Below are 25162 nucleotides of genomic sequence, written 5' to 3'. Positions count from 1 at the left end.
GGAAAGACACCTCCATGATCAGTTTTACAGCTGGTGGCATCTACAGGTCTTCCCTCACCATCAGTCACTCTGCTTAATGGGGGCAGGTTGAGCCAGGGCAGCCCACAGGATTCAGGGGGCCTGGGGTCTTCGGCGGCGAGGGGGCCCCGCTTCGGTGATAATTTGGCGGTGGGGGGGAATCCTTCCGCTCCGGGACCTGCCACTGAAGTGCCTCGAAGACCCGTGGCAGGGGGCACCCTCTGCCAAATTGCTGCTGAAGACTCAGCACTTCGGTGGCGGGTCCCGGGGCAGGACCCCCCACTGCTGAATTCCCACGGAAGACCAGGAGTGGAAGAAGCTCTGGGGACCCTGGCCCCGTTAGAGTTTTCCTGGGACCCCAGAGTGAGTGAAGGACCCTGCTCCAGGGGCCCCCAAAACTCTCAAATTGCCCCACAGTCGTCCCCCCCCCCCCCGGGTGGAGCCCTCTGGGCTTGAAATTAGACTGTCTCAGCCCCAGTAGCTGGCGTGGTGTAAGATGTGTGTCTATCATTTCCTCTTTGCCTCTAAATTAATCTATTTCCCTCTCCCTCCTGTAACTAAACGTGCTGCTGAAACAAGTAAGGCAACCGCCCTTCCTTACCAGAGTGACTTCAGGGCCAGGAGTGGCAGCTTATATGGGCTCGAGGTGCTCAAGCACCAGGAATATTCAAGGCTGGGGGCTGTGCTCCACCAAGAGTTGGAGCTGGGTTTCTCCCCTGCCCCCGTCTCGGAGCGTCCCTGCCTGAAAGAAAACAGCCAGTGACTTTCTCCCTTGTTTGTGCTGCTTCTGCCTAAGGCTACAGAGATCAGCTGCAGGCAGCCTCTTGGAGCACCGGGGGAGGGGAAGAGGGCGAGAGGAGGGGGAAGGAGGCACACGTGCTTGGGAGCTCTCTCCCACGCCTCCCACCCCTGGCACCCAGGGGCAGCAGCAGGGGTGGGGAGGCCACACATGATGGCAACCCCGTGCCCTGGTACCCACTATGGGGGAGGCGAGTGGACTCTCTGGACCTGAGAGAGTCCCTAGGAGCACGTGCAGTGACTGTGGTGCAGAGTGAGTGTGCTGGGGGGCGGGGTGGGGGAGAGGAGGGGTCCCTCCCCAGGAGCTTGCTGCTGCCAGTAAGGAGGAGGGAGAGTCCTCTCTGGCCCTAGCCCTGGGGCAGCCTGTCTGCATCCCAAGTTTCTTATCCCCAGCCCTGCCCCACCCCAGAGCCTGCGCCCCCAGCACCCCAAACCTGAGCACCCTGCTGCACTGTGAACCCCTCATCCCCAGCCCCATCCCAGAGCCCTCACTTGAGGGGGAAAACGTGCAACTTAAATTTGGTGGTCAGTTTGGAGTATCATTGTGTTTAGCACAATACTTGATTATTTTACACCCTTTAAAGTATACAGGTGTTACAAAGTGGGAATGTTCTTAATGTTTTCTCTGAATACTGTGTGGGTGCCTCAGTTTCCCCTATGAATTTCTCAAGGATCTAGATGATGGGATAAGGGGGTGTGATTGTTGTAGAGTCCTGGAGTGCCAGTGTGATGCCGTCTGCACAGAGAATGGCCGAAACTCTGTCTCCGGGCAACTGATGGCCTGGGTCCCTCTCCTGCAATGTGCCAACTGAAGGTGTTGGAGAACAAAGAGATCAGGTGGCCTCTTAATGCCTGAAAAAGAGACAAAGGCCAGAGGAGAGAGTGTCAGTGCCTGTGTGGACTTCCTGGAAGTGCATGGTGTGGAAGGGGATGCAGAGATGCTTTGGAACTACTCCATACAAAGCCAGTCAGGACTCTGGGGGAGCCTCCTCTTTCTGAGCAGACTGTCTCCAGAGCAAGAAGCTTACACCTTCCTGGGTCTGACCCCAGAGCATTCAGCATGCCCTTCCACACAGTGCGCTTTCCTCAGTCAGTCTGTCCAGGCAGGTCCTGGGGCAACCAGAGGTCCCTGCACCCCAACTCTGCAGTCAGACGTGACTCTCAGCCAGCCTGTAAAACAGAAGGTTTATTAGACGACAGGATCACAGTCTAAAACAAAGCTTGTAGGTACAGAAAACAGGACCCCTCAGTCAGGTCCATCTTGGAGGGTGGGGAGCCTAGACCCAAATTGTGGGCCTCGCCCCATTTCCCCAGCCAGCTCCAAACTGACACTCCCTCCTCTAGTCTTTGTGTCTCTTCTGGGTCTCTTCTGATCTCTTTGTCCCCAGCACCTTGCAGGGGAAACTGAGGCACTCATACATTATTTAGAGAAAACATTAAGAACATTCCCACTTTGTCACAACAAGTGCAACAAAATATAATACCGTATATTGAAGCAGGCAAGTGCTGCTTCTGACTTTCCACTTTTAACTGACCCTTGTAATCTTGTGGTGCTGACGCGTTGTAGCTTCATTTTATATCGGCTTACAGGGCGAAAGCGGGGGTGAGGGGGCGGGCACCACCATTTTGGGCACCACCAAAAATTACACAAACCTGCTGCCTATGTTCAGGGCACTATCTGTGGGAGGAAGAGTCTGCAGAATCAGCCCTTTGGGGAGTGCATGTTTGCCAGGAGAATGGGCGAGGCTTTCTTGTCTGTGTCTGGGTGCCAAAAATCTAAGTCTGTTAGGTTCTAAGTTCTCCAGCTCTGCTCAGATTTTGTCATTTGATCATAGCACCTGGAAGCCAGTAACGCTAAGAGCTCACATGTGAGAAAAATTAGTGGCCAGTGAAAGTTGCCAACAAGGTTCAATCAGGTTAGGATGCGACCTGCGCATTGTATCAGCCATAACAAATTGTAAAGCTCATTTAGAGCAGACATTAAACCCAAGTGAAGGCATCCAACACTGTGAACTCCAGTGTTACAAGAAGTGTGTCCTTCACTCAAGAATACACCAGCCTCCTCATTCTTTTCATTGGTGGCACTTTTCTTCGAAGGATCTGACAGCACTTTACAAACAATGATGAAAGCCACGCAGCCCACCCATAAGGTGGGTGTCATCTTGGTGGGGAAAATGACTGAAAGAGGGTTTGGTCTGCATAAGGCCAGCATGTCAGTGGTAAAACTAGAAAAATAACCCCAGGAGTCTTGACTCCCAGTCTCCTCCTCTCACCATTAGATGATACTGTAGAGTTAACAAGGCACATCTGGCTTCAGCACCTTCATCAAGGGGGACACGAGGTCACTGTTTCACTTCACAACATTTTATAAACCTGTGAGGAAAATCTAACTTGAACAAAGGAATGTAAGAACCTGCATCTCCTGTCCAAGCAGCTTGAGTGGGGGAAATGGCAGCTATCTTCTCTGTGGTTTGAAGGCACCCAATGACCCTGGTGTCCTGTGATGAAAACAATGGCTGTGTCACAGCTAGTTGGGTTTTTATCTGACTTTGTGATGATAATGTAATACCTTTTTGTCACGCAGCTGTTGGTTCCTTCTAAGTAAGACATACTGCCACAGCAACAGAGTTCATAGTGCTGAAGGAAATATTTCTGTCACAGCCGTTGGGAATCTTACATTCTATAAGCCACAATTTCCACATCTAGCCATATAAAGTCATAGTAGCTGCACATACTGAAGACTAGTTAAGCATCTAACTGATTGCACAGCGAATTTACTGCATTTATTCACATTTATAGTACACAGAAGAGTGCCTGGCATAGTCTCTGGATCTCCTTGACAAACACTTTTTAAAAATACATCTCATAGATGTCTTCATTTTTCCATAGATAATGTAACCTAAGCAGCACCATAATATAACACAGATTTAATAAATGCCCTCCCCCCAGCAAAATCACCTCTCCAACCTCTAGAGAGAGATGAGCATGTGAATTTTTCAACACCACAATGTAAGCGTGCTCTAATGACAACCCAGCCAATTGAATCCAGGGCTTGTTTGAAGTAACAGTTACTTCCTAGTCTCCTTTGTCCACGATGGCCTCTGTAGTACAAACCTTGATACCACAGGTAACTTGTTATGTTACAATCCCATCATGCTTGAAGTGAGGTATGGGATTGTTAAGATATGGTTGCTCTGTGAAACGTCAACAAAGTCTGATATTTGAAATTGGGCAGGTAAAGATTTTGCATGGTTAGTAACAGATAAAGATCCCATGGAGCTGGAGAACCTGAGCTCTGAAACACGGCTTTAAATGTACAGGTGGAGAAAGAGAACTCTCCCAATAACGATGGAGAGATTTTGGAGACCATCCTAACTTGACTGAAAGAAGAATTTCCTACAACTCCTGGAATTCTGCACCAGTGCTTGGCTGTAGTAACTGAAGAGGAATGCAAGAGAAGAAAATTTTGGAAAGATTTCATGTTTAGTCCCTTCTAGCCATAACTCAATGGTTAAATGTTTGTGTGTGAGAGAGAGAACTGCCTAATGGGCAATGGAAAGTCCAGGTACAGCACTGCATTCATGCCTTTGTGGAATAACGTGGTAGGTCAGATGAGCTGTGGTGGATGGCACAGAAGTCTTAAGATTTTCTTCTGAGGTTAAGGCAAATAAGAGTGGGGTTGATTTGCAAACATGTTGCTTAGTGTTTGCAAAAACTCTGCTCATATGCACAGATGCAACCCACAATATGTGGCATGCATGCCACAGTTGTGCAACTCCAACCCAACTTTATAGTTCTTTGGTTTCTTCCAAATTAAAAAGTTGTTACACAGTTATGTTTAAAGGGAAGTGTCGGTTGTGGTTATATTGGAACAGTATCAAACAATAATATTGGCCTTTCAAGGCCATTAAACATTATCAATGAACATTTGGCTTCAGAAAATGCAATTACAAGAGATGAATGATTATCCAATTTGCTGAGACATTTTGGTGAGTTCATTGGATTGTAACTTTGATGTTAATCCTGTATTAATCAGAGGACTCTGTAATTTTCAGTGTCATTACTTTGAGTTCCAGGAGGCTCAGGCATGCACACATGGAGAGCTGTGTACCATTAGATATGGTTAGAGAGAGAGGCAATTAGTTTTTATCCAATTTCACAGCTGTGGGTTTGGTTTCTGGGGGTGGCAAGGAGATTTCTCTGTACACTGCAGAAAACCCGAAGACCTGCTATTTGCGAGCAGAACATGACTGAGCAAATATTGGTCAAACTCTGAAAATATCCATGCTTGTGAATTTGTTCCTGATGATCTTAGTAGGTTCTCTACATTGGGTTGTGTATTTTAGAGCTATGTATCTTGTTTTTGTGGCCTAATGTTATCATTTCTCAGTGGTCAGAGATGACCCATGCCTGCTGGTGTCAGGGGAGGACTGGCAGAGTAAGGGCAGCTGGCTTCAGCTGTATTACAGAGCATGCTCAGTACAAGCCAAGTAGCAAATCTGGGAGGTCACATGACCCCGCATGGCTCCCCAATGTATCGTGTCTGTCAGCTGTTATAGTCTTCTACAAATAGACTTGGAAGCATCAGATTTTTATTGGTAAATGTCTAGTTCATTGTACACGTGCAAACCAACAACAACAACAAAATTCCATTGATAATTGAACTTTGCAGGTAGGCAAAGTACGAAAAATGCTGCTTGAGAATTAGTTTAATTTAAGGATGTTTACTTTGTATCTTTTGACATGTTACATTGGCTATTTGTATTTTAACAGTGTATATAAAGCTTTAACTTTTTGAATCTAAGCAACTACTGTCATCATAGTTATTGATTGCCCCCCATCTTATTTCCCACAACTGTGAAAATTTAAATGGATTAAAATTAGGAAAAAATGCTTAAAAATAAACATGGATATTATCCATCAAAATGGTTGGAAAAAATAAAAATGGAATTCTGCCAAGTAGATCTGTAGATTGTGACTGACTTGTCCGGCAGAGGTGGCTCATCGTTTTCTGATCTGGACTGCAGGTGTGGGCTGCTACAAGTTGGAGATAGAGTCCTTTCCATCAATGGCATCGCAACTGAAGATGGGACCATGGAGGAAGCCAATCAGCTCTTGCGTGATGCAGCACTTACCAACAAAGTTGTGCTGGAGTTAGAATTTGACGTGGCGGGTATGTAACCAATGCATTCACCTCTTTCAGAGCATCCCCCAAAAGGCTCTGGTAGTTCTTTATTAGCCCCAATATAGGGAAAGCCTCCTCCATAAACATTCTATAGCTTTAGTAAGAGTCACTGTTTGATGTGAGCTAGCAATGCAGACATACAATAGATCCCTGTCTAAATCCTGTTTTATCCAGAAACTGCGTCTCTTAGTGGGCATGCATGCTTAATAAGTGAAGAGGCCATCTTTCCCCCCCCCCCCCCAGATATTTTATGAATGTATGGACTTAAGCTAGTGAGGGGACTAATGGCAATGGCTGGTGCCAACATGTGGTGTGTGTGTTGGCAGAGTTGCCTCTGAATCCTGCACATCCTGATTATTCTCTCTATACTGATATAGTACACACAATTATGTATATTTTTAATAAATCAGATTTTTCTAAAAATCTAGACTGCCATTGTTAACCATGAGTACATTGAATGGACTAAATCATGTAGTATGTTACATTTATCAACACCTATGATATATGTTTTTAAAACTAATTTTCTCGAGAGTTCAGAATGGTCTATTAACACAATTGAAAAATCTGTCCTTTCCCACTTTTATTCTTCTCTCTCTTTCTTTTGGTTTTATAGAGTCTGTCATTCCCAGCAGTGGTACTTTCCATGTTAAACTGCCCAAGAAAAGAGGTGTGGAGCTTGGAATTACTATCAGCTGTAAGTATTGCTTAGATTATAGCTGCAACAGCTGGCAGTAGCAGCAGCCACTGGCTTCCAATCTAGCTTGCTAGAGGAACGCAATAAAGACAGAAATTGCTTGCTTTTGATAGTGCTCACAATGTGCTAGAAATCAATGGGGCTTAAGCACATGCTTAAAGATAAGCATAAGCTTTGCTGAATCAAGGCCTGGGTCATGTTTATATATAATGTGTGTTGAGAGAGAGAGAGAGACCCCAGTTTACTTCCTACTCTTTAAACTGCCAGCCAGAAAATACAGTGACAATTAAGAAATGGCAGTTGGATTCACGATTTTATCTTTGTCAGTCTCTGTGAGGTTTAGATCATTTTCCTCTCTATCCACCATGCACCAGAGGAACACAACTGTTGCAAACCTTTAGGTATAGAGAAGAGGCACATGCTGGATATAAGCAGCAAGTGAGAAGAGAAAAACAAAACAAAACCCTCTGTCTTGGTCCGTTTCCGTCACTACTGTAGATTCAAATGCCAAAATAGGCTTCACAGGTAATTTCTAAATCTTTTCTCCTTTCAGGGAGGAAAGCATATCTAGTGCTGAGAGCTGGGAACTGGACTTCTAGGCTCCTGATTTTTATTCACATTTCTTATATTGACCCACTGTATGGATTTGGGACAAGACATTTGGGCAAGAATTTGGGTATAGATTTTAAGGCCATATGGGACCAATGTGATAATCTAATCTGACCATCTGTACAGCACACAGGCCATAGAATTTCACCCAGTAATTCCTGTGTGTTGTATAATAACATCTAAGTAGAGCTAGTCTGATGGACTAAATAGGCAGGGGGAGAGTAATTGTCTACACAGGAATGCTCAAGAAAACTAATCTGAATTCACTATAGTTGTGAATTGAAGTTCCTAAGTGTTGAACAGTTTTGTATGTCAGGCCTTTTATTTACAGACCTAAACATGAGCCTAATTCTAGACTCTTCTCTCTGAAAATCATGGCTTGTTGTTAAAGGAAAAAATTAAAAACGATATTTTTCATTATTTGTTCTGGCAGCTCATTACTTATATTTCAGTCAGGTGAGGCACCCAGAGCTGTAGCCCAAGGCAGTGTGCACCTGTTTTTAAAACAACTGTTTTTATGGACTCCAAACACAATACTTTATTTCTCCCTGGTTCAGAGCAACATGTGCGTTGGGAAGCTTAATTGTTTGCAAAGGACTCTGAGGTACTCTGGGTGGTACAGTTGAAAGTAAGTGCAATGTGTGATTGTAGACCCAACAATGCAGAGAACAGGCTCATAATGACCTGTCTGCTCATCTAGACTGCTGAATGTGCGCCATGAAGTCTCTCCTCTATTTCTGGGTACATTCTGTTCAAATCACACAAATTTGTTCTAAATCTTCTACGGATTAAAATCTATGGCAGTAAGAACTAATAATGGTTCTTCAAGTTATGGTCCCTATATGTATTCCAAATGTGGGTGCGCATGCAAACTAGTTGTTGCGTTTAGTTGCAAACTAGCTGTTGTGTAGTCAGTATCTGATCTCCTTCAAATAAGTCATATGATTGTTTTTAGCCTCAGGAAAGTGCTGGTTGATTAGAAAAAGGATTTTTTTTTCCTATATAAAATGTTTTTCCCTAATGGCTAGTTGAGTCTTACTGCAGGGTGCATTTTTGTTGTTGCTGTTAAATAAGCATTTAAACTGTCCTTCTTCTTAACAATACAGTAACACTTTATAGAGTATATAAGGTAATTTGAAAATTAAATAACAAATCTATCCCAGTGCCCCTGGCAAGGTGCCATAGATAAATCTCTGTATTATTCCGTTTTCAGATGATGGAGGCAGAATTTTGAGATAAAGATTAAGTGACTTGATCAAGGTTACTAAGGGAGTCACTGTCCTAACCAGGATTAAAACTCATCCATGTGCTCAGACAACACCTCCCTCTCACATACTGGGACCACTTTGGGGGTTTGGGAGGGGCCCGTGGCCTATGCCAGCCTGCAATTTACAGTGATCTTTTCTGGTAATATTGCAGTTTCAGCTAATATGTGGAACTGTTCCACTTTAGCACTTTTACAGAAACAGAATATTCTTCCTTGGCCCAGTATCTAAAGATTTTGAAAATAAATAGATACATGGTAGCATAAATATCCTGCTGGAAGCGATTCTAATTATGAATCTGTCTTTAAAGTTAATGGATGATACAGGAATAAGCGAGTAGTGGGAATTGTATTTTGACTAGTTTATTGTAGTTGACTCAGGTTCACCTCTTTTTTTTATCCTAGTCCCTTTGCTTAGGTATCCCTGCCCCCTATTATACATGTTTATTCTTGAATGCAGTTTTATGACATTAGTGCCATTTCTTTAATTACACATTGACAAAATGCTGTTTTGTCTCAATCAATAACAAAAGGTGTTTATAACCGATGGAAGCGCTGGTGCGTGTGCGTTATGTGCTCAGACTCCTTGGAGGGGAATAATTTACCAATACAAATCATTATGCATCCTATTAAAAACACCAAGTGGACGTGTTTTTGAGTCTCTTCATCCATCATATTGTTAACACTGAGATCACCAGAATCCCAGCAGACATGGCAGGGAACTGAAAGCAGTTTATAAAAAAATAAATAAAATAAATGAGGGGCCTGCACTGATGGCAGTCTTTGTATCTTAGATATTTAGCTGACCCCCATTTCTGTAGTATTTCATACTGTATAATTTATTTAGTGTATTTATCCTCTCAACACCCCTGTGAAGTAGGATGTGCTATTATCCCCATTTTACAGATGAGGAACTTGGAGCAGACAGTGGTACAGCTGCACTGGTGCGCTTTAGTAAAGACACTACTACGCCGATGGAAGAGCTTCTCCTGTCACCATAGTTAATCCATCTCCCTGAAAGGTGACAGCTATGTGGACAAGAGAAGCTCTGACACAGCGCTGACTATGCAGGGATTTAGGTCAGTATAACTACGTTGTTCAGGAGGTGTGGATTTGTCACATCCCTGAGCGACATAGTTATACCGATATAGGTCTGTACTGTAGACCTGGCCTGAGGCGCTCAGGGATTCAGGCCTTGTCTACACTAAAAAGATTTACCGCTTTTATTACGCTAGTATCGTGGTACAACCTCCCTATTGTGGATGTAGTTGTACTAATGTAAGGATGGTTTATATGGGAATAGCTATTCCTGTCTAGGATGGGGAATAACTGTACTGGTATAAGTCACCTTTATATCTGTATAATTGCACCCACCTTAAGGCTTTTACCTATATAACTATTTCATTTTTAAAAAATCACACTCCTGACTGAAATAGTTCGGTTAAACTTTCAAGTGTAGATCGGGCCTAAGTGACTTGCTGAAGATTAAACAGGAAGTCCATGGCTGAGGATGGAATTGAGCCTGGGTCTCCTGTGGGCATGTCTACATTATACTTGCTACAGCAGCACAGCTACCGCAGTGCACTTGTGCCACTGTAGCACCGTAGTGTAGATGATTCCTACATTGACAGAAGGGCTTTTCCATTGATGAAGGAAATCCATCTCTCGAAGAGGCAGAATTCTTCCATTGACCTAACCACGTCTCAACTGAGGCCTTGGTCTACCTAACTACGTTGTGCAAGGCACTCCGTTTTTCACAGCCCTGAGCAATGTGGCTAGGGTTGATCTAATTTTTTTATGTAGACAAGGCCTGAGTCCCAGCCTAGCGTCCTACCCACTGGGCCACCTTTGCTCTCTCTACTGACTTGCTGAAATCAGTATAATTTTCTAGTATGAACAAGGCGTCAGTTATACAAAAGACCCCTCACGCCACTTCGGCAGTTTAAAGGGGTTTGAAAGTGAATATGAAGTGAAGTATAAAGGGACTTAATGTAACTGAGAATTGGGAAAATCTGTATTCAAGGTTTGGAGGTAAGGAGCCCAGCTCTTCAGTGGACTGCAGTGAATGGGAAGGGCATTGGAGACTTAATTTAGTTAATAAGAGCTATTCTGTGTTAATTGAATATTAAGTGACTGTTAAACACCTTGAGGGTTTGTTCTGATATAATAGACTTGTATCTCTTGCCATCATTGGGGCAAAGTGATTATGGCATTAGATTATATTTAGCAAACCTTTCATTTCTATAGCTGTTGCATCTTCTTTAGAATTAATAAGGTTGGTTTTTGTACAGATTGCCAATTATGTGCCAAACCAATTATTTATTTAAAATGAATTGGAAGGCCTACCACTTTGTTAAAATTTAATTTGGTTCCTCTTCAATTATCATTATGTAAAATAATGTACAAGACTTGTTTGGTTACATCTAAATTAAATATCAGTAAGCGTATTTGAGAAATGTAATTTAAACTGTTAGTGTAGATCAATTCCCTTTTAGGAAACAATACATTTCAGTAGAAGGACAGACTATCCTATTGTGCTGCATACTCTATTCTGGGAGTGGGAAGTGTCTTGCTTCACTCAACAGTGACACCTATTGTTGAGTAATAGAATGATCTAGTGTTAGGCTTCTCTTTGAAGGACAGCAGCTATGACAAAATGTTGCAGGGGTCATAAGGCAGGGGGTGGGACCGAAGGGGAGATGCTGAAGGCTCAGCATATGGGCTTCTATAGGGATTTGTGAATGCAGCTGGCAAATGCTTGATACCACCAGATAGCTGTGCGGTCAATCATATCACAGTATTAATTGATTAAGCTAACCTTCATTTTAGTTGGCTGTACAGTGATCAAGACTATGCGTTCTCTCCCTCGTCCCATCTTTGGTCACAAGACATCGCTTGTATTCCCCCTTGATTTCCATTCCATATGATTACATGCAGTGGACACAAGGTGAGGGGCAAAACTGGCTTTATTAAAAACCCCAAGAGGATTATAAAAACAAGAATGTTTATGTAGACATTGTAACAGAAGGGAAAGCACATGGTATGCCCAGGAAAACACCACAAAAGAAATGTATTCACTCCAAACTCCTAGTCATTTATTTCTTTTATTTTGTAGTAGCAGCTAGGTGCCTGAGTCCTGCCCCAGAATCCCATTGTGCTAGGTGCTGTACAAACATAACAAAAGATGATCCCTGCCTCAAAAAGATTGCAGTCTAAGCATCAGACAAGAGTCAACAGATGGTATAGATGGAAGCAATGAGACAATATGAGTCAGGGTGACAGGCAGAAGTCTCTGTGTGCCAGTCGCCTAGCCATTGGCAAAGTTGTTTTTGTTTTGTTTTTTTGTAGGCATTATGGCAGAAGAGAGCGTTAAGGAGGGATTTGAAGGAGAACAATGAGGTTGCTTTGTGGAAGCTTACAGGGGGCTTCTCCCAAGCTTGTGGGGCAGCATGGATCTGAGCCTCTCTGTCAACAGAATCTCCCAAAGACTAAGATCACCCAGGACACGTTCCCAGGTGTCTGTTCACACAATGGGGCACTTCCAGTGTTGCCCCCGCTCCCTTAAACTCTTAGGTTGCCATCGGACGCAGAGGTTAGGCTTGAGGTTCCAAACTCTCTTGAGCCCCGTCTGTGTGCTCAAAAAACCACTTCTGTGGGAAACCTACTTACAGCAGACTTGTCTCCATTCATTCCCCCCCAACCCCGATGGTCAACACACAATGGTGTTTTAGGAGGCTGGTTTGAGGATCCTGTTAAAACACCATTAGATCCAATCTGCATCACAGGATGGAACCAAGTTTAACAATGGTGAAGTACAACCACGTGGTAATTTGATCCCTTTCATGATTGGGTTTATAATGGACCTGGGTCTTTATGCTACCCAGGATACTAGCTCATTTTTTTTCCTTCTTGACTCTTTCTACCACTCAGTGAATTAGAGCAACCAAACCGTCTCTCAGTTTAGCTTCTAGCTCTAAATGGTACTTGAGCGCACTCAGTCTGCAGATAACAGATGCATGGAATGTGCATCAGTGCGTTGTCAAAAAGGCTGTGAGGACAGCTCTTTCGGATTCTGTAGCACTCGACAGAAGCACTCCTACAGCACAGTACACTCAATTGTGTTTAGTTCTCTGCGGTGCTTGAGCATGGACTGGTGACATTTTACACTATTAAATACAGCCGACCATGCAGTCAGGCAGAGTTTATCCTTAACAGTGACCTGCAAAGCTTTTTTTTTTTTCCTAACCAGTTTCATATTAGTGGGTTTTAAAAACATATATGGTAATAAATTAAGACCATAATGGAAAAAAAGGCCAACAATTTTTCCTGTCTTCGGATTCCTCTGGAATTTCCTTTTTGACTGCTGTTTTTTCGCAGCAGCTCATGTAAATTCCTTCCCTGTGAAATAGTGACATCACAAATCCTCAACATGTTCATCCTTGGCTGTAAGCTGAGATGCTCATAGGCTTTGAGCTTTCTTTGCCCTCCACTGTCTTCCCCCCCCATCCCAGTTCCTCCCCCTGTGTTGGGAGACAATAGCAACTGTAACCAAGGCAATGTAGCAATGTGTAAGTGCAGAGTGTCAGAAAGAGAGAGAGGAGAATGCTATTTGCATATGTTCTTGGCATGTGAATAGCAGTGAGGTCATGAGGGGGCCAGATCCCTTACCTGGGTTTTTCTGAGTGGGGAAGGGAGCCCACAGCCACTATCTTTAAGTAAACAATCATGAAAATGCAGGCTTTGACTAAAATAAAGCAGACGTGGCCCTTCGTGGATCACAAGTCTTGTGAGCTGAAATGATCAAACTTGAAAAAGCTTTGCAGATCACCCTTTATAAAGATGTTGGGAGATAGGTCAGGTCATGGTAGGCAGCGTGCTGCCATCTTGTTTCATTTAAATGTTGGCATTTTGGAGTTCAGCTTCTTAGATCGGCTTCTTGATCTTTCCCTTCATTCTCTTGCTTGCAATGGCTCCACTCAGTCTATAAAAACACCTGGGGTTTGGAGAACCTTCCTCTGCAGCGTGGGGCATGGGTCGCTTGCTGGTGGATTCTCTGCAGTTTGAGGTCTTCAAACCAGTTTTGAGGATTTCAGTAACTCAGTCCTGGATTAGGGGTTGTATAAAAGTGGATGGGTAGGGTTCTGTGGCCTGCCTTGTGCAGGAGGTCAGACTAGATGATCATATTGGTCCCTTCTGACCTATGAGTCTATGAGTCTATAAATGTTGCTGGTGTGTACTCCCTCTCTGCAGCACTGTGGGCAGAATCCTCACTCCAATAAAGTCATAAATTTGAGTGAAATGAGACCCAGTGCATAACTGGCTTAACCACCTCTGATGATGTGGGGAGAGAGAATCATGACCACCTTATGCGTTATACTAGATCTACAGCTTTTCCTTGCTATCAGCATTTCATGAGCTAGGTGGGATTCAGAGATGTGTCTTGGTAGAGCAGAGGTTCTCAGACTTTTGAACTGGTGACCCCTTTTCACACAGCAAGCCTCTGAATGCGACCCCCCCCTTATATGTTAAGAGTACTTTTTTATATATATTGAACACCATTACAAATGCCGGCAGTGAAGCAGGGCTTGGGATGGAGGCTGACAGCTCACTAGCCCCCATGTAATAACCTTGTGACCCCCAAGGGGTCCCGACCCCTAGTTTGAGAACCCCTGTGGTAGAGGGATTGATTCATGGTCATCACAGATCATTGGCCAAACCCTCCACTGAGTCACACCAGTGGGGTTAAATCTGCATCAAGCTAGTGTAACATAGTGACAAATTAGGCCTGGTCTCAGGCTAGTGCCAGCAACATTGAACTCTGAGACTACAAGTTACAGGACACTCTGTACTGGAGGGATTCAGATCAATGGACACATTTATTAAGAATGGCCACATTTTTGTGATTTAGAATTCAGGGAAGTGGGTCACATCCAATTTCTTACAGACAATGTAGGAGAAGAATTGCTATTTAACACTTGCATGATTGCCAGCTACTAACAGATCAAGCAGATTTCTAGGCTGACCATTCATTTATTCAGAACACCCAAATAATAATAATGTACAGAGAGAGATTCAGGAAACAACTGCTCCTAGCTGCCTTATTGTTACCTCCCTGTGAGGCTCACTTTGGGTGGCCTTCACAGATTTTGGAAGGTGTGGACATCTGTGTTAGACCTGGGCAGATGGAGATACACAGAGATCAGAAGCTCTTGCTTTGAATCACTTGATTCCACAGTTTTATCACCTTGGAACCAGCTGGCTAATTTAGACAGGATGCAAAAATTGCTTGGGCTCAACCCTTATTGTTGCAGGTCTGTCTTTTATAAATTCCAAGTGTGAAGCTGCACTTGTGTCAAATTAATGTAAATTTCCCCTCCCTGTAACTCCTTTTTCTCTCCTTGGCTGTCACTGTGATAGATTCCAGAGCCTGAAGTGTGTTTTATATGCATGCATCTCTTTTTTGCAGCTGCAAGTAGAAAGCCTGGTGAGCCTTTAATTATCTCTGATATCAAGAAGGGGAGCGTAGCTCACAGGTGAGTGCAGCTGTTTACTGTATGACAATTTGCAATGCAGTAATTCAATCAGGGCCGGCTCTGGCTTTTTTGCCACCCCAAGCAAAAAAAAAACTGTGGGGCTGCCAGAGCGGTAGATCAAAAAAAACCATGCAGGGGGACTTCCAGCGCTGCAGACGTGCCCCAGGCGGGAGAGGGATGGAGCGGGGGAGAGAGGGGGACAGAAGATGGGTGACCAGGGCTTCCACCGCGCCGCCTGCCAGGAGGGCTCCGCGCCACTCCGGTCGGCAAGGAGGGAAGGACGCGAGCTGCCCTGTCGGGCTTGCTACAGATCTGGCACCAACTGGGGCAGATGGAGGGTGCAGCCCGCTCCCAGCAGGACGCTCCCCTCCTCTGTGACGCCGCCCCTACAGGGCAACTGGAGCGGCGAACCAAAAAGAAAAAAACCCTGCAGTGCGGCTGAAGCAGCGGTGCAAAAAAAAAGAAAGAGGATTCGAGGGAATGCCGCCCCTTAGAATCTGCAGCCCCAAGCACGAGCTTGCTCGGCTGGTGCCTGGAGCCGGCCCTGAATTCAATGCAGAGAGGCCCAAGTCATAGCGTTTGGTTCTGGAATACATCCTAGTTCAAGGGAACGTCGGTTACAGAGGTTTAGTTCAGTCCATTATAGAGTTTGGGGTTCAAATTCTCTGCTGGGATAACTCCACTGCAGTCAAAGGAATTAAGCCAACAAAGACGTTAGCTCTGGATCTGGAGCCAAAGCTGTTCAGCTGGCCCCTTTGTACATGGATTTTTACCTCCCCTTCTCTCTATTTAAAGGCAATGCATTCAGTAAAGGTGGCTCGTCAGACACAATGCATCAAGTGTCATGCCTTGTCCTTCACTCTGTCCCAGTGTGCAAGCATCTCCTGCACAGGTGAACAGAGTACAGTATTTCCTTCCGTAGAGTTAAGTGATGTTATGAGGACGTTCCTAGAGTTTTATATATAAATCTGGAAGCGGCCTATTTCTCAAGAAGGCCAGCTGGTTCCAAACTCCTTCCCAACCTGCCATGGAAGTGCTCTTTTTGGAGACGTTTTCACTGTGGATTACTTGGTCTATGCAAACCATGCAGCGTTCAGTTCTCGAAGGGGTTTTAATGTTGAGTTTTGCTGCAGCAAACCGCTGCAGCTTCAGTGGAGCACAAATGAAATAAATCCTAGCCTCTCAAATAGGTCTCTTCCCACTCCTCCACACATGGAATCACTGTTCACCATCTGCCGTCCAGTGAGGGACCTTACTCCTTACCTTGGCTGTCTTATGGGGGGAAAAAAGGGGGCCACTAAGATATAGGGGTAGCTATTGTGGGAAGAGAGAAGCAGTGGTGTACCTCAACTGGTGTGTAACCTGAACCTTATTAGCTAAGCCTTTATGAACCTGGGCCTGAACTCACCTAAACCAAGGCTATCAAAAGGACTAGTGCTTTTGGATATGCAGCTTCTGAGATCATTTTAAAGAGGACTGCTTCTTGAAAAGCACTGAACATCAGGCCCCTACACTGTGCCTCAAATTGGGCACAAGTGGTCTGTTCCAAGCAGGTATGGGGTTGGATATGAATATTTTTACACAGCTCTAGATTGACCCAGGTATTGCACCCACACTCTATTGCCCCTGATGGGGCTTTTCTAGGTGGTCTTGGAGGATAAAAGGCAATATTGTTGCCTTAATCCTTAAAATGAATGAATTGTCAGAAGATCTGAAAGGTTAACAGAAATGACCGTTTTTTGTTCTTTTCCACACAGAACAGGCACCTTGGAGCCGGGGGATAAGCTGTTAGCCATCGATAACATCCGACTTGACAACTGCTCAATGGAGGATGCAGTGCAGATTTTAAGGCAGTGCGAAGACCTAGTCAAATTGAAGATTAGGAAGGATGAAGATAACTCTGGTATAGAAATTCTGACGCAAAGCACTGTCTGACCATATTAATGACATTTGCCCAGATATAATGCGAAAGAACAAAGATGATGCTGGCAGTCAGTCTGCTGACCACTTTCCAGTTGATTATAGAGCATCTTTTTCCCCCCTTCTTCTTTTAAATACAGCATGGAAGGCTTAAATCCTGTTCATCCTGTGCACAGCAGGAGGCGTCAGGATTTCGCCCCTAAATGTTCTGAGCTTTCCTCATGGCTTATTTATTTTTAAAATACTTTCCAGCCTCCCTGTTTCCCATTTCAGATGAGCAGGAGACGACCGGTGCTATTATTTACACAGTGGAACTAAAGCGGTACGGTGGCCCTCTGGGAATAACAATCTCCGGAACAGAGGAACCTTTTGATCCGATCGTCATTTCAGGCCTGACCAAACGAGGGCTGGCTGAAAGGTGAGGTGCAAAGCAAAGACAACTCTTGCCTGCTGATAGTGGGGGGCACACGACCCTGGAATAGCTGAATCATGCCCCCCCATAAACCCCCCTTTCCTGGAAAGCAGCAGCCCCTCCCTGTAGCTCCCAGCTGTTCGTCTTGTCTCTCCCAGCACAGTTAAAGCAGCTGCCTCTCCTTGCCTCTTGCTGCTCAGCTGCCCCGCAGGGAGGGGGCCTGGCCACACCATGTGACTGAGCAATCATGGGGGACATGTGGCCCCACATGTCCCTCTCTATATGCACACGTTGTCTCTGGTGCAAAGGAACCTCAGCAGGGTGGAGGTTTACGGTGGAAGCTGGAGGGGATCGTGATGTATTGCAAAATTTAAAAAGTAGCAACGGAAGGGATGTTTCTTTGGTCTAATGTGCTCTGAAGGAGTGTCTCGTCCATAGAGTCCCGAGGCCTACCTTTGCAGAGGAAAGGTGCTATAGAGGTGCAAAGTATTATCATGCCTACATACATGTAAGGCTCTCCACTCATGCCTCTGAGGTCCCTACACGGTGTGCACCTGGCAACCAGCAGGAGCACCATCCCAGAAATCCCATCTGTGGTTCCATTTTAGTTCCACCTCCCCTTCTATTAGGAGACTGCCCTGTCAGCTCGAGCTACCATCACCTCGTCTAATGTGGGGAGACGTTTCTGGAGATTCTGCCTAAACACATGTGTGGTAGCTGCACTCCCCGCTTCTAGTACCACTTGCAGAAGCTACAAATCCCAGAAGCCTTTGCCACTGTCTCTGCTAGATTTCCATTATTTTGGTTGAAATGCTGGATCCAAATGTGAATGGGTTTGCTCATTTTGTAGATTTGGACAGCGCTACAGTAGGTACCTCTGTAACAAGGTAAATACAGCTGCTATTTTGATTCTAACAACCAATAAGATGGAGGGAAAGGGGGGGCAACCTAAATTTGGGGGGGTGGAAGGAGTTTGAGGCTGCTCAGAATATAAACTGTTCCTTCTGTAAATTTAAGGTGGAGTTGAATTACACTTTGTATGTTAATTAATTTCTTCTTATGTTGGAGCGTAGGTAAGTATAGGTATTCTGCACCACACCTGCTTGTTGACTACTTTCTGTAGGATTGCAGCGCCCCCTATTGCACGAAGGGTAGAGCTGCAGCAAGCATCAAAACATGACTCTCAAACTCCCAAGTTAGGGAGGAGGCGCAGGGACTAGGGGCTGGCATAACTCAAAACCCTGCACCCCAGAGCTAACTCTGTTCATCTTTCTTTCTGTGGCAAATTTTCTCCTGCAGCTGGGTTTTTTAGAGGAATTCTGCACATAAATTCTCTGCTTACCTCGGACGTTCATTTTCACTTGGCAGGTACCAGCTAAATGTTTCCAACAATATGCTTCATTTTGTACAGAAGGCAAATCAATTCTGTGTTCTAGGAAAGAAGGGAAGAGAGATACGTGGAATTAAATTGCTATATCCAAGGGCTTTATCTTCCTCTTGATTTAATTTGTTTCGTTTATTTTTGGATTTTATGCTGCAGCCCATCATAGTAGCTGTGTGTCTTCCATGTAAAATGAATATCAGTAGCAACGTCCTCAGTGGACTTGATGGACTTTGGCATTTTTCCCCTTTTTCAGGCTAAAAACTCCGCATTGTTTTTGGAAGCTGGACCATTCTGCACAGCATAAAGTAACGTCGGTATGAGAAGCTGGAATACTATTGGGATCAGCGCACAGTGGTCTTATACCCATAATGCTTTCTCTTCCCTTATACAGCATTCCTGGCTGTTCCCCTCTTTCCTCAGAGATGTGCACAGTTGATCGGTAAAGAACTGTATGTCACACAGGGGCAGGCAAGTGCTGCAGTGATATTGCATTCTGACTGGTACTGGCACAAAGCAAGAAATAAAAACCTTCGAGAAGAGCAGTGGAATCTTTTAGTGTGTATACTGTAGCAATCTAGCAAAAAAATGCCTGTCCATAGCAGCAGCATAGATATAAAATAGAAAAGTCACAGCAGGGACATCTCTGTGTAACCTTGGCTTCCTTTAGGGAATGATTGGGATGAAGTCTGCCTGGAGGGTAGGGTGAATATTGTTGTTCTAAGATGCCCTTCCCAAAACAATAGGCTAGGAAGTTAGGAGCGAAGGGAAGCATTGCAAGGTCACATCTGGGGAGGTGGGAGCGACAGGGAGAAGGAGGATGGGAATAGCTAATCCCAAGCATCCTGTTCTGCCCCCTCTCCCAGCATCCAGCAATTCTCCTTCCCTTCCTCCTTAGCGCAATGACTCTTCGAAATGAGCCAGGCCCCCAGAAGACATACCATAGGTTTATAGCAAATTCAGAGCTAAGCTGAAGCCCAAGCCTATGTATATAGCTTTTGCAGGAGCACAGCATGCCGCTCGGTAGACATCACATCATGCAGTGGATGTGTTTCCTGTGATCACAATGGAAATGTTCTGGCCGATTTGGCTCGTAGTTGGACTGCAGCTGCTACTGATTTCTGGATAATGGGGAAGGCAGTGTGTCTTGTAGGATCTGCCACATGTATGTCATACTGGACGAACGACTGTCTGGCTGGGTTTAGAAGGCTCCAGATCAAGTGACTAGTTTTATCTCAACCTTGAGTGTTTTTATGTTGCAAATGTCTGATCTGGTATAAACCTTACAGAGGAGGATTCAGGATAACAGGGTCATTGTGAACCAACAGCTGTCTCCCACTGTTAATCCTTATGCCCGTTAGCACAACTGCACTACCCAAGGGCAGCCACAGCCTGTGGGAATGCAATGCTTTCTCCCCACCCTGAAACACACACAATGGTGAGCTCTCATGTCAGGTCAGCACTGCTTGGGTGAGATCCTGGCCAGGATTTAAATTGGTCACCAGGAAGTGTTGTGTGTCTCACTGCCAGAATTTTCAGGTTTGCATGGGCTTTTCGAATACCCTCTGGTGGAGTGCAAAGCTGCCTTTCCTCAGATCCACATCAGACCACTGCTAGAGCCACGACCCATTCACTGCAAACCAGTCCTCTGTGTCTTGGTTCTGGCAGCAGATGTCTATTGTGTTGTCAGCAGAAACTCTTTAGACTGTTTTGCATTGGAGCAGCATTAAAAGAAAGGGTAGCATGATTCACAATAAATAGGGGGGTGTGAGACAGGGTATTGGAACCTACATCCTGGGTGCTGGCTGGTGAGTCTTGCCCACATGCTCAGGGTTTAGCTGATCGCCATATTTGGGGTCAGGAAGGAATTTTCCTCCAGGGCAGATTGGCAGAGGCCCTGGAGGTTTGTCTCCTTCCTATGCAGGTGGGGAATGGGTCACTTGCTGGAGGATTCTCTGTACCTTGAAGTCTTTTTAAACCACAATTTGAGGACTTCAATAACTCAAACATAGGTTAGGGGTTTGTTACAGGAGTGGGTGGGTGAGATTCTGTGGCCTGCGTTGTGCAAGAGGTCAGACTAGATCAGTGGTCCCCAACCTTTTCGTCTGGCGAGCGCCAGACGAAGGACCACTGCGGCGGTGGAGCACTGGCCGAAGTGCCGCCTTGCTGTTGATAAGTGACGTCATCGAGAGGCATCACCGCTGAAATTTGGGAGCAGCGCCTCTCGATGACGTCACTTGTTGACAGCAAGCGGCGTCATCGAGAGGCTTCTCCACCAAAATGCCGTTGAAATTCGGCGGCATTTCGGCAGGTGCTCTCCCAGGGGCCAGGGCGCAGGCGCATTAAGATGCCCCCGCGGGCGCCATGGCACCCGTGGGCACTGCATTGGGGACCACTGGACTAGATGATCATAATGGTCCCTTCTGACCTTAAATTCTATGAATCTGAATCTATGCTCTCTAGTTAACAAGGGGTTAGCTCCGGCTCAGCTTCCCTCTCCCTTGCACAAGTGCTTATGGGACAGGCTAGATCAGCAGCTGCTTAGGAGGAAAGCCTTTGGTTAGGCCGTCTCTATACCCAAGGTAGTCTGAGTGTTTTGGTTTATTTTTCCTAATACTTGAGGAAAAGACCTTGCTAACTGTGACTTTTTTTTTCTTCCTTCTGCTGAGTCATTTAACCAATTTATACATGCTGAACAATAGTTGCATTACTCAGATTGCTTCTAGCTAGGCTGGATTATGGTGTGGGTGGAAGAGGGGAATTTGGTCCCATTCATGGTTCAGTGATTGATTTTATTGCTAGGAGAGGTTGTTTCTAAGTGTTAGAACTACTGTAGCAAGTTAAGTGTCTGCTGTAATGTGCCACCATTTAAAAAAAATTTTTTTTAATTTGTCTGTATAGATGAAACTTTAAGGCAGATACTCCAGATCCAGTTTGAATCGTTAATTTACTTGAATGACTTCAATTTTTCCCTAAGTGTTTTTCTGTGGAACTTGAATGGAACTATAGTGACATCTAGGGGCCAGTTAGAGAAATAGTGTACTTCAGCTGAAGATTCTTACCTAAAATATGGCTTAATTTTGCACATTTGCGATTGTAAAATACATTTTTAAAACTGACAGGTGGTGGTTTCCAACTTTCATTTGTCCTCACTGTAACAGCATGTGATTTTAAAGGAGGAGATAAGTATCTGCTCTTGTCAGTAGCTGGCAAAGTGCAAAAGGCTTGTATTTAGAGGAACTGCAGTCAAACGTAATTTACTAAATGAATGGAAGTGACCTAGCTGCGAACTCCAGCGCTGATAGAGAGGTGTGATGTTCCAGACTTGTACTCTTTCTGATTCAGTCACGTGAGCTTCCCACGATATAGCCAAAAATTGTGGAACTGCTGGGGAAAGAAGCTTCTCCTTTGATTTTTATGTTTTAGCATTAACATTGGTACCATAAGTAAGAGCCAACAAGCACCTAGATCTTCCCTCCCAGTTGTCAGTCGTTGGGGTGAGTATATTGCTGTATTTCCCACAGTTACCAGAGCTGCCGGCCAGCACAACAATCGGTGGCAAATGCGAAGTGAATGTGTTTCACTGTTGTTGATTTAGTAATGCAATAACTGAGCAATAAAGAGTGAGACTTGGCATGATTCATTATTGCTTCCACAGTGTGTAATTAACAAGCTGAAGCCAACTGTAGCCATTTCTCAAGTCTGAAAACTTGGATCGCAGAAGTTAACCATGCAAAACTTTTAGAGCTGTAACCAAATTCTTCCAGTAGAAGCTCGGCAGTGTGATCCTCATTCATCTAAGTACAGGTGCACAAGTCCTTTTTGCTTAGGGATGGACTTAAAATCAAGTCACCTGCTTTGTTGAATCAAGGCGATAACTCAGCTAGCCAAGCAAAACAATTTGCACATACGTTGGTTTGAATTTTGAAAGTCATTTGCAGTCTTTGGTTTCGCCTTCTTCTGTGTCCTTTCCATGAATGTGGAAAGAAATATTAAAAGTTGCATGCATGTGTATTCACAGAAATCACACCCTGTGAATGCTTGTCCTTTTCATATAGATTTGACTTAGTATAGGAGCTGCCAATTTTAGAAGCTGAACTTTATTTGCACTCTTACAGATTCACAGCTATTCTGGTGACTGGGCCGTTATATAGAGAGATTCCTAGTGATGTTTAATTTTAGTATTCTGCTACCAACCATAATATGATAGACACGCTCCACACATACAAGAAGACGCTGTCCCTGCTCTTATAAAGTACTGAAGGCTAGTTTGTTTTAAAATAATGGCGATCTGTTAGCAGCCTTTTCTATTAGGGAAGACAGCAGCCTTCCTTAAAGTTTCTAACGTTGTGTCTTTCCTCTTTAGGACTGGAGCAATCCATGTGGGTGACCGGATATTAGCTATTAATAATGTGAGTCTCAAGGGCAAACCACTCAGTGAAGCCATCCACCTACTCCAAATGGCTGGAGAGACTGTAACGCTGAAGATCAAGAAACAAACTGAAAGTAAGGGCAGAAGCCTCTGCAACCTTTTTGTCCAAAGTCTACAGCTACGGTAGAAATGAGGTTGGGGCCTCATGGTGTAACAGGTAGTGTTCTGTAATGCTGTAGGAGAATCTGGATTTAATTCCACACCCTGGTTTTCTACTACCTGGCTGTCTAGGGGCAAAATGTCCTGCAGATCCCATATATTCAGATCTGAAAAGAAAGGCCTGGGGAGCAATTTTGGGGAAAATAATTACTAACTTATTTTTACTAAAAGTAAAATATAGGACACAATCAGCAATAAAAATTGCACCTCGGTTTGCAAATGTTAACTTGCTGCTATTCCAAGTAACACCTAAACTGACTAGAGATGAAAAGAGATTAGATGGGGAATGTATAATTTAGTTAAAATTTACTTTTCAAGATAGCACTTTGTCTGTCAGTGGTTTCACAGTTTCCCCATCTGTGTGGATGTCTCACACCACAAAAGGGAGAGCAGAGAGAAATCTTTTTAAAATTAAAAATGTGATTTTTTTTTTTTTTGTACAGCTACAAAAATTAGCAGGTATAGTTCCTGGAAAAACAACCTTTAACTCTTCCTTTTGAAACTGACTCGGTGTCACACTGGCTGTTATCCTTTTAAAAGCTTCTCCTAGCTTGTGGTCCTAAGATCTTCAAAGCTGCCTTCTTTTTTTACATTAGACTCTCCCCCACCTAGTTACCTCTGTGTAGCTTTGAAGTCATTCCACTCTGATATAGCATTAGAGGAGGAGGAGGCATAGGTAGGACAGACAGGTCATTTTTTAAATTAATATTTTTTAGTAGGGACAAGATAATCAATCTGGGTAAGCTTTAAATATATATATATATATATATGTTTTCTCCTCCAGGGCCCCTGCCAAATGCAAACCACACAAAACTCCTCCCATCAATATGCAAAAATATTGTGACCAGTCTCTAATCCCTCCTTCCCTTCCCATATTATGTATTGCCTTTTTTATTATGTCTTTGCACTTCGTAGGTCTGGCTGGGGCCAGATAAGGAAGTGCCATGGGAGAGACGGTTTCTTCCTGTTCTACTTAATAGCAGAAAACATCAGAAACTCTCTTCCAAGGAAGCCTATTCCAGCCTAAATTTGCAAGTCCAAGAGGTTTGACAAAATAATAATAATAGTACCTTGCTCTTACTTAGCTCTTTTCTGTAGATTTCAAAGTACTTTACAAAGGAGGTCAGTATCATCATTCGCATTTTACAAATGGGAAAGCTGAGGCATTGGGAGAGCTGTGACTTGTCCAATGTCACCCTGGGAAACAGTGGCAGATCAGAGAATTAAACCCAGGTGTCCCAAGTCTGAGTCCAGCATCAATCTGCTAGGCCTAACTTCTAGGGTCTTCTCCAAAACAAACCTTTCCCCCATGATGCTCTGTGAGTGCTTTCTCTGTAGGTCACTGAAATGGTTGAAGAAATGCCAAGTTGTGGTCAGAAAAGTGGCTTCACATTAACATTCTAAGTATAAGGGCTGTGTAATTGAAATCTCAAGGTAATCTTAGGTTAATCATAGCAAGCGATCCTTTTATTGCTAGAGATGCAGGGACTTTTTAAGGCTAATAAACTTTGCTTGGCAAAATAGTCATCTGTCCTCATGAGGGAACTGGGGTTATTTAGTCTGCAGAAAGAGAAGAGCAGGGGAGGATTTGATAGCAGCCTTCAACTACCTGAAGGGGGGTTCCAAAGAAGATGGAGCTAGGCTGTTCTCAGTGGTGGTAGATGACAGAACAAGGAGTAACGGTCTCAAGTTGCAGTGGAGGAGGTCTAGGTTGGATATTAGGAAACACTATTTCGCTACGACGGTGGTGAAGCACT

The 25162-nt window shown here is 44.3% G+C and overlaps 1 protein-coding gene across 4 annotated transcripts in view; it reads left to right on the top strand.

Annotated features, from left to right (window-relative positions):
• Positions 1 to 25162, top strand: part of GRIP2 (glutamate receptor interacting protein 2) — a 495093-nt gene that overhangs the window by 444416 nt on the left and 25515 nt on the right. For 3 of the 4 annotated variants that reach the window (XM_030569621.1, XM_030569619.1, XM_030569622.1), the window contains exons 13-18: positions 5844 to 5989; positions 6615 to 6695; positions 15035 to 15101; positions 16859 to 17004; positions 17274 to 17439; positions 23181 to 23320. In XM_030569621.1, the coding sequence (XP_030425481.1) occupies positions 5844 to 5989; positions 6615 to 6695; positions 15035 to 15101; positions 16859 to 17004; positions 17274 to 17439; positions 23181 to 23320 (746 nt within the window). The remainder of the gene's footprint in view (positions 1 to 5843; positions 5990 to 6614; positions 6696 to 15034; positions 15102 to 16858; positions 17005 to 17273; positions 17440 to 23180; positions 23321 to 25162) is intronic. The other variant, XM_030569620.1, reaches the window with a different exon arrangement.

Source organism: Gopherus evgoodei, chromosome 7, assembly GCF_007399415.2.
Source record: "Gopherus evgoodei ecotype Sinaloan lineage chromosome 7, rGopEvg1_v1.p, whole genome shotgun sequence".
NCBI lineage: Eukaryota > Metazoa > Chordata > Testudines > Testudinidae > Gopherus > Gopherus evgoodei.
Note: the sequence above shows the minus strand (reverse complement) of the source record. Positions and strands in the feature narration are given on the sequence as shown.